Below are 10,176 nucleotides of genomic sequence, written 5' to 3'. Positions count from 1 at the left end.
CAGGTCCAGGAATTTTCAGGTGCTTCAGCATGTTTGATTTGGCTCAATAGGGAGATTTGTAAATAGTAGACTACTACTTTCTACTCATGTGTGGACTGAAAACTGTAGACTCTCCCTTTAAATAGCACAATAATTAAAATGTATTTGACTATAGATCTGTTTGTGTTTGATCTTATTACATGCTAATAACATTTACCCGCTAATTGACTAATAGGGTAGAGTCTATATGTCGCCTTTATCCCACAAAAGAAATTAAAAAAAAGTTTGTTCAAGTTTATGCATCACTGTAGCCTATCTGAACTGAACATGCTATACTTAAAACAACGTGGCAAAAACAAACCAAATGTAAGCTTTTTTAACCAAACTGTGGGCATATTTTTAAACCAAATCAAATTACACAGACAAAGCGTGTCATATGCTGCAAAGATGTACCCAATAAAACGTGATGGTTCATTTCACACATTCTGCTGCTTTATTGGCTTCTGAAGTAGTTAATTGGTTGATTTGAACACTTTTCCACCAACTACTTACAGCCGTCACCCGGACCATCCTCCGTGCTTTGGTGATCATTTAATAAACATACATCTTCTTGTTAACTACATGTCCATTACGAGCTCAGGCCAGACTGCGCGCGGTGTTACTCCCCCGGGGCCAATCCTGGGGCCGAGGCGCGAGCGGCGGTGCGTTTGTGAATGATCACGGGAGGAGTCAGAGGGGCGGGGACAGAGGGGCAGGCGGCGGTAGATACCTCACTCTCCCGCGGAGCACGGCTCAAAGGAGAGCGCACTGCAGTCTGCCGCTGGAGCTACTCTGTCCTACAACACTCTCAAACCTGTTTTTTTATTATTTCCACAATTTCTAATTAAAATAATTTCAGAGAGATTTCCGGGAGATCTGCGGGCTGCTCAAGAACATTAAAGTAAAAGGATGGCTATGGCACGTTTGGTTTTTCTACTCCTCTTCTTCACTCACTTGACTGAAGTAAGTAGACATTTTTTCCATAAACTACAAATAAATATCACTTTATATAGTCTATGTTTTCTTAAAGCAAACTGCATTGATAAGCCGTGAGTAATAATTGAAGTGAAATTGAATGTATAGATCCTATATCCCCACGTGCTCCTCTTACCCCAAAAGTCACAAAAGGTCGTTGATGTGGTCTTTAGCGCAAATGTCACTTATATTTATTTTCTTTAAGGAGTTGCCACTTACCCTCCTACCTTTCGATTATTCCTCTACCTCTGACTGTACTGTGACATTTAATAGATACATTAGCCTATTTGTGCAGTGTCTATGGCAGTCATGAAGGTTAAAACAGCAAAAAGCACTTAGTTAACGGTCAACCCCACACAATTCAGACAGCTCACTTAAAACTAAATTTATAAGACAATATTTGGATGACCTGAATACAGATTTTAGCAGCTTTCATGGACTTTACATTTGCTTAAGATGAAAATTATTTTGATTAATCCTATAAGCTTTTGTTATTTTAAAAAAAAGAAGAAAAAATCAATTGAAATGGTTGGTGTAGGGTCATGGCAGTTAATCCTTGTTTAAAGTTAATTGGATAGAGAACCCATGTTGATGCATGGTTGTCAATTTTTACTGCTGTCTTGCTGTACTGTGCCTATGTTAAATTAAACCAACTGTAGCTATCTGGTCTTCTAAATTGCTTTGTACGGGAATTAAAGTTGCAATTAGCATTCAAACGATTCCTTGTATTTTAATTAAGATTGTAAGATATCAAATGCGTTTTCTTGTTTATGTTTTCATGTGGCTCTAACATATCCTTTGCCTCAGAATATCCGACCCACCACGCTGCTTTACAAGACCCTCTGCACATACGTAATTGTTGACATATTTCTTCTTCAGTTGTATATATGACAGTTTGGACAGCTTTTATGGGTGGTGCTATAACTATCCTCACACTGAAATACCCCATGTTACGTCAGCGTATGATACTCTGAGATGCAAAGGGGAGCACAGAGTCTCATAAGTGGTTAAAAGTATATGGCTAGGTTAGTGTCACTGTTATCTGTTTAACACAATGCAGATGGCGCAGGAGGGAAAGAGGAACGAAAGTGGCCAATTATGACATATTCTGCCTCCGTGCTGAAGCTCTGACAAGTTTTGAAATACATTAAAGGAGAAAGTATATCATAAGGGCCAAGCAAAATTAGGGATGGTTTGATATGGATTTTTGAACCAATACAGATATCTGATCCTTGTCTTGTCACTGTGATCAATATTAAGTTTTTAAAATCTATAGTACAGACTGAATTTATGTTAAGATATAGTGAAGTTTACAAATTAACGTATCACTTTTATAAAAATATATTTATCTTGGATATAAATTCATGTTTTCACTCATTTAGTCTTCTTAAAAATAATTTATTCCAAATATTGACAAAATTTTCAGTATTGGACCAATATTGATATCACAAATATCGCTGATAACCAATATACCATCCCTAGACAAAACTTCAAATCAAATAAGAAAATTAATTTATATGCAAAATGTATTAGGCCTTATATTCATTGCAATTACAAAGACAGTGATGCAGACTGGAATGTTTGAGTTCATATAAAAGCTATTTTTCTTGAGTTTACAATAATTAAAAACTATGCCCATAATTACTGACATTTTCAAAAATAATTGGAATTTCTAAGTACTTTTTCTCCAAACCGCCACATCACTCTTTTTCATTGTACTTAGTCAAAAATGTTGAAAAGCTAATTCCACTGTTGAGTTCATTATTTAGTGAAGTTGTGCGACACCTTATGTAATTTTATGCCAACAGATGTCTATTTTTATTTATACAGGGATACCAAATGATAGTACCCAGACTCTCTTTTTCATGAGTGCCCTGTTCAAACTACAGAAAAAATACAAACAACAAAAAACAAAACAAATAGGTATATAAGTCCATTTAAAGCATTAAAAACAGGAGCAGGTGTGGGTATACAAGTTCATTACCATATTATTAACTTGCATTTGTGGCAGCAAAGTATCCAGTTTCTGCCTAACAGGGCAGGTTTTATCTGACCTAGTTTAAAAAACAAAATCTTAAACCACAGGGGTATCCACATATGCTGTCGTATAAGATAGGGCTGCATGGATCATAATAATTGACTTGCCATTTCATTTAAATTGGCTCAAATGGATATAAGCAGTACTTTTTAAAGTTAATTTGACAGATTATAGGACTACACCATGTGATAAGTCTCCATGGGCTAAACTGTTTCTGACATTAATACAACATAAAGTATACATCACAGTCATCAAGGTGTGGATAGATACAACAGTGTCTTTCAACCGTTCCCAATTAGATCACAAAAGTAAGTGACAATCAATATGCATTTAAGGAAGGGCATCTGGTGTAAAACTTCAATTATTATTATTTGTGCGGGTTTCAAATAGGTGGAATTGTCCATATTAAAATCCAATCTGAACTAGACAGTAATAGCAGCATTGACCAGAGAGCGGTGGACAGTTGTATGTATTTATTACAATAGAGAAGCAAGGACTGCCGGCTGTGTGCTAAGTGAGATGAAAGCCTTTCTATTCCCCCGGCTGCTGCTGTGTCTGTCTACACACATACTCTTTGTTCAGACTCCTTTACTCCTGTTTCTTTGGTGGTTCCACTAAAAAGAAATCAAATATATAGCTTTCCACAAAAACAGCACAAAAGCCCACTTATCTTTTGCTTGCTTTGAAAAGTGCAAAATATTGAAAATTTTTACCTTTTATTCCTATATCACATATTTCATAGCCCAAATGCTTTTCATATACTTTTTTATTATTTCCTTTCTGAGATGCAAATCTGTCATATTTGTAAGAACAGGATTACGGAGAAATTAATATGACACCAATCTTGTTGTTGAAGCTATAGGCCCTTATGTGATAAATTCCTTGCTATGAAATATCAAAAGTAGCAAGTATTTATGGTCTGTTTTGCTAGCGTAGGCTTTGAGTGTGTCCCTAAGGCTTAACCCAGACCCACTTATTATCGACTTGGTTTGGGACTGGCATCTTTATTCATTGCTCCATGCTGCAATCTCCATAACAAGTAGCTCAAAAATAGATTGAATATATTCTCGTAATAATGTCTTGTAACATATTTGTGTGCTGTGAGTTTCTTTCGGTATAAGGCAAAATTCATCATATCACAAGAACTTAATTTTTTATTAGCAGTGGACATCTCCTCTGTGTATTCTGGCTGCATCACTGTAGTGAACTAATAAACCAGCTGGATTCAATGAAGCAAGGTTTATCCCAGCAGTGTAAGCCTATTGGCACACATTCCCCTGTCATGTCTGCCTTCTCCTGACCTTCTGCACTGTCGGCCACTGTTTACGCAGCGTTATTATTCATGGTTATGGAGAAACTTGTTGTATTTTCCAAACGCCAGAAGAAACAAAGGCAAGACTCAAATGAAATTCGGTCCGAGTTCTGTGTGCGGCGTCTGTGTTATTAGAAGTTTAGACAACATTTGTTATTTGTTACTTTGAAGTGTATGAGGTAGTATCCGTTTATTCCAGTTAGGTCTTGGTGAGGGTGTGTGTTTGTATGGGAATCTGAGGTAAAACAGATGCTAAATGCTGTGCTCAATGGGCTATGCTAAAATTTTTATCAAGATTGAGATCATTTGCCAATCACGATGAGTGTTTGTGTGGTCAATGGCACTAGAGGTTTTAATTTTTCATAAGAAAGCATACAATTGAATAAGAAGACTTGTTAACAAGATTGTTATATCAATATGAGGGGGAAAATGTGATTCATTTTCTTACCATGATCATGCAAATTACACTAGACACTTCACACTGACTGTTGTGACCGCTCTCATTAGGAAAAATCAAACAATTTCACGATGTATAGCTACTGTCTGCACATTTAGAATAAAATTCAAATGAGCCTATATTCAGTGGCTTTCTTACAAGATTCCTGGAACTGCATTATTGTAATCACTTCTTCCATTACTGATCCACGTTTAGGCTCACTTGTTTAAGTCAATGGGGGTATTCTAACTCCAATATTGATTGAGCAGTGCAAACATGACGGGGAATACATTTGGCAGCCACAAGACCATTGACCTTTGACCCTGTAGTTCTATAGGCTATTACTTCATAATTTTATCCCATTAAACATCCGTGACAACCAAAAGATCATGGTAGCCAGAAACTGAGCGATATTTGAATTATCACTAAGGACTATAGACTACTTGTGTGCACCTATGGGGGTAACTGTATTCTGATAATGATAGTGTTGTCCAAGTGTTAGCAGCACATGTAATGACTACATTCCCAAGTGTTTCATATATATATATATGACAAGAATCAGTTTCACCTTACTTTGAACACTGACCTTTGAAATCTAATTAACAGACATTTGTTCCCAATTCCAAGAAATCAAACCTCCTGAGGTGTCTCTGTATCAGATTATCCAGAATAACATGGCGGAGATCTAATCATTGGGGCACCTATAGTAGCTAAGTGTGTGACAGGTATGGCCACTCACTCTCCGTGTGTCCGTGCCTGGATTACAGTATTTGAGCTTATGTTAGATCTTGCTTTTCTGTACTCACAGGGAAAGATCATAATAGTGTCAAGATGACCCTGGCCACTTGGAAAAGGAGTAAATGTAGCCATCAAGATGAGAGTGAAGAGAGATCAAGGCAAACATGAGGTGTTTGTTTATCAAATGCATCACTGTGCATTGAGTGGCATGTGCCACTACATGTGTGCTTTTAAAAGGCTATTATGGGCCAGGGGTACATTTTATTATTTATTTGAGTTATTTGGATTGCTTTTAGTAATTATGTAGATATACCATTTACAAAACGACCAAATACAGAATGGGTACTTTTTCCAGATACCAGTACTTGAAAGTGCACTATGTGACTTTTTTGGTGAGTTGGTTTTCCACCTGCTTGTTTCCATGGAGATGATAGTGCTTTGCTGGAAACAATACATAATATATATATCTCCATGGAGGAGGGTTGAACGAGTTGGGAAAAATAGGTAATAGAGATTTTTCTGACAAGCATTGCGGTTGCGAATAGATTTGCGATTTATATTTTAATAATGGAATTTGGTTCAAAGTTCACATTTTAAACATGTCCAGGAGAACTGGCAAAAATATTGACATAGGCCTATAAACTGACAGACTAATACAAAAATCTCATTTCAGAACATATTTGTACAGATCTAAACTACAAGATTAGCAGCAGTTTTTTTACACAAAATAAGGGCTTTGTTGTTTGTGGAGGAAATTATGGTACTTCAAAAATTGCAGCCTTGACTCTTTGCCAATTGCGTACCTTTTTGAGGTAAGTTCACATTTTGGGTTTATATGTATAGTATTGCGAGAGATTACTGTCTTGATGGATATTTTTGCCCTTTTATTTATTAGTGTTCTTATTTTTATTGCCTTTACACTTAACACCTTTGAGGGTAGAAGACAGTGCAACAAAACATGGCTATACAATTATATATGGCCATACAAAGCATTGTAATGTTAAATGCCAGCTGTGTCTTATTATGGGAATTTCTCTACTACTTCACCCCTGGCCTGGGGCTTACAGCTTATCAAACCCCCTAATCAGATAGGAGGACTCAAAACATGGGCTGTTTTTCTGCGCCTATCCACATGGTGCCTATTCCCCTCTAATGAGTTTCAGATTTGTTTACATAACTCAGCAGTTCCTATTCTCAATGAGACCAGTTTATCAGATAGGAAACGCTTACCTTGATGTGTGAGGGCTTTGTACTGTCGGCGCTTAGTCCTGAGTGACTTATGTATCTATCACGTTTGACATCTCCATTAGGTGTGTGATCACAAAAAGTTCATTGTATGCCACCATAAGGGTAGTGTTGTACATAATGCATGTGAGGAGCTACCCACGCCTAACCTTTCCATGTTTGGATGTTGTAAGCATTTGGTACGAGACTGCTGCTGCCGCCGACTGCCTCTGTCTCTAATGCCACTGACCTTCTCCAGAGAGGTGCAGCTCATTGAGCTCGATGTAGCATTTTGCGTTGACCCACTGCTCTGAGAGAGGGACTGTCAAGTGCATTCTTCTGCTCTGCTAGACAGTGATGAATAATCCAAGAGATTACTCAGTGGCTCCCCAATGAGTCTATTTACCAATAAAAACAAACCTTTGAGGGATTTCAGAAATATAGACAAACAGTAGTATGTTATCACATTAACAAGGGCAGTAAGTGAGAAACATAAATATTCAAATGACTTTTATTCACTAACTAAAGACTTAAGATGAGAACAGTTAACAAAACGGTTTGCTATTTCAAAATGCAAAAACTGCAAATAAATAATTTTGCCATATAGCTACTCAAGTAAATGTAATTGAATATAGGTAACTCATTTCCATCCACTTCAGATAAGCGGAGATTTTGAACATTACAATAACAGCTTTTTATTTTATCCGACTACATCATGTGTCACTGGTTCACCAGTGGCACTTCTTTGGACTATACTTCACTGATCACCACTGCAGACAAGGAACTTCCCACAGGGGCTGCTATTTTTGACATTCTCTTGTCAAACACATTCAGATCCTTAAAAAAAAGGTTTCCTCCAAAAACAAACAAAACACAAAAAAAAAAACTCCAGTAGTTGCTGTGTTGAAAAGAAAAGTCTGTTAATACATTTCAATGTCAGTGATCGCAATGCTATACCTCATCTTTGTAACCAATGAAACAAGCTCTTCTACCATTTTCAAAAGCACCAGGAGTGACCAAAACATTTCCCAATCCCATCACATATTCAGTGTCTGCAGCCTGGTACTGAATATATTGTGGCATTGAAAAGCACTTTGACCTTTGACCCCGTGTGCTTCTCTTTCACAGGTGAGGTCCGTTCAGATGTGTGACGTGATGAATGAAATCGAGCTGGAGGAACAGCGCTGCAAGAATAGCACCTCTGCCAACGTCACTTCAGGTGCTTTTCAAAAACACATTTTCAGATCGTGAGACCATTTATAGGAAATAGGAAACAGTGAGAGTAGCAAGGCAGATTTTGTGAAAATTATGGTAAAAGTACATTACAACCCAGTTCATGGGTTTCAAAATTATGATACATTAGAAAGACAGTTTCCATAGTGATTAACAATTTAAATCAAAATATTATATCTTTTGAATAAGGAAAAGTCCTCAAAACGTTGCATATACCAGGAAGGTGAAGCACATAAATAGGTTACGTTGACATTGTATAATTTGATGATGTCATAATTTCAGATGAAGGGCAGGGGCATATTTAACTCTTAAAGCCCTTTCAACTGACAGCAGTCAGAACTTTGGGGTTGAATAATCACACCGCTTTCTGAAACTGTGAAAAAATAATTTAACTTTTGTTTATTTTTGCTGACAGAGAAGACTGACATTGGAGAGATTTGTGTTTTCTGTTTCTTTTGGGTAAGCCCAGTAATTACAGATATATTAACCATAAACACATTCAACAGATCTGCAATCTGACTGTAAAATATCAAATTCCGCCATAGAATTCGGACCTGTCCTCCAGCTAGGCCTGTCACGATAAATATTATATTGACTTATCATTCAATACATGTCAGATGGAACACTTCTGGGAGGTCAGTATTTATTGTGGGTACTTTTTCCTTGCATGAGTGGGAAAAGTTTGGTTATTTTTCTGCACTACAATGAAGTTTGAGCTGTAGAAAACTGAATTATGAGCTTCTGTGACTCATGATAGATACAAACTAACATTGCATTCTCTTAATTATTAAATTATTAATAGACTTTTTGGGGCTAAGTCTGCTTTATGCTTTAGTTTCAGTATTATCATTTATCATCTATATTTACTTTAGTAATATACTGCACTTCAAAATTTGTTATTGTGACAGGCCTATCTCCAGCTAATTTTTAAACTACTGGGACTGTAGAATGTTGTGATATCACATGAACGCAACCTATTACAGACTACTTTGTCATAGGGAAGAAAGCAGTTTTTTGATCATCACCACCTTTGAGGAACTCTGAGGAACTCTGAGGAGGGCCACACTTTCATGTCAATTTTGCTTTGACACTCAAAACTCTTTGCTGTGTCATCTTAACTCTGTTTGGGTCAGGTGTGCAGCGGTCAGCTACAAAAAGTACAATCGCTGCCCAAGTATAGTCAGAGTTTCGACGGCTCCTCTCTGTACTGGAGATAGAAGTCACAACCCTCATAAGAAGTAAAGGTCAAGAAGGCACCTCAAGTTGAAGGCACATTTCAAATATAGTTGTAACAGAAACGTAACCAAAAATCCTTTTAAACAACAATTTGTATTCATAGTAAGTCCCTGCTTCAGAGGGTGTCAGAATGTGTATAGTTTAAATTCCAACATAACAGACTGCAAAATGGTAATCTCTTTTCTAAATATATGGTTGTACTATTAGCTGTAAATGTATGGCATCTGTCACAAGCACATTCACAACAGTACTAATTGATTTATTCAAGATGAGACCCCCTGAGCTTCCTGTAGGAAACAGATAGGACTGAGAAAAATGAGGTCACTGTGGAGATAAGGACGAGTCTATTCACATTATACATGCGGCCGCCTCTCCTCACTTTTAAGTTGTTTTATTGTCAAACAGAAGGGGGCGTGATAGCTGTAGGTGACCTTGTTTATTAACACACGAGGCTTGGTGAGGTGGGTAGTACTCAGTTACATTTACTTGAATAATATTTTTTATGGTATAGTTTTACAGTTGAGTAAACGATTTGGTGACTGTCACTGTGAGTAAGTGCACATTTGTTTGTTCTTTGTCCTCCTAATTCCATTAACATCAAAATGTAAATCAGAAGATATGTCCAAACAGTTCCTCTTTTAGTTATTATTGCTTGAACAGTGGAGTTTTACTGGAGCAATATTATCTTGAAATAACTGTACTCTTACTTGAGTACCCACCTTTGCCTAGGCATTCATGGAATCTATAGAGTTGGAAAAAAGTGATACATGCCAAAATATGTTCAAGTCGAAATATAAGAAAACAAAAGAAGTAAACTGTGAAAAGTGATGCTTTACAAGATGCTTCACAATGTTGTAAATTGGAAAGAAAATAGCAAAAAACCTAGAATTATACGACAAAATCATTTGAAAACCACATCCACCTGTGTCCATGTTCTTCTGCCTCTGATGCATAAGGCAAACACTT

The 10,176-nt window shown here is 36.9% G+C and overlaps 1 protein-coding gene across 1 annotated transcript in view; it reads left to right on the top strand.

The window, feature by feature from the left end:
- Window positions 1-903: 903 nt before the first annotated feature.
- vipr1b (vasoactive intestinal peptide receptor 1b) overlaps window positions 904-10,176 on the top strand; it is a 40,993-nt gene continuing 31,720 nt past the window's right edge. Inside the window, exons 1-2 of the mRNA XM_033986100.2 lie at window positions 904-981; window positions 7,870-7,960. Coding sequence (XP_033841991.1) covers window positions 928-981; window positions 7,870-7,960 — 145 coding nt within the window. The 5' untranslated portion in view covers window positions 904-927. The remainder of the gene's footprint in view (window positions 982-7,869; window positions 7,961-10,176) is intronic.

Source organism: Periophthalmus magnuspinnatus, chromosome 20, assembly GCF_009829125.3.
Source record: "Periophthalmus magnuspinnatus isolate fPerMag1 chromosome 20, fPerMag1.2.pri, whole genome shotgun sequence".
NCBI lineage: Eukaryota > Metazoa > Chordata > Actinopteri > Gobiiformes > Gobiidae > Periophthalmus > Periophthalmus magnuspinnatus.
The sequence above is the reverse complement of the archived record's forward strand: the minus strand, read 5'-3'. Positions and strand labels throughout refer to the sequence as shown.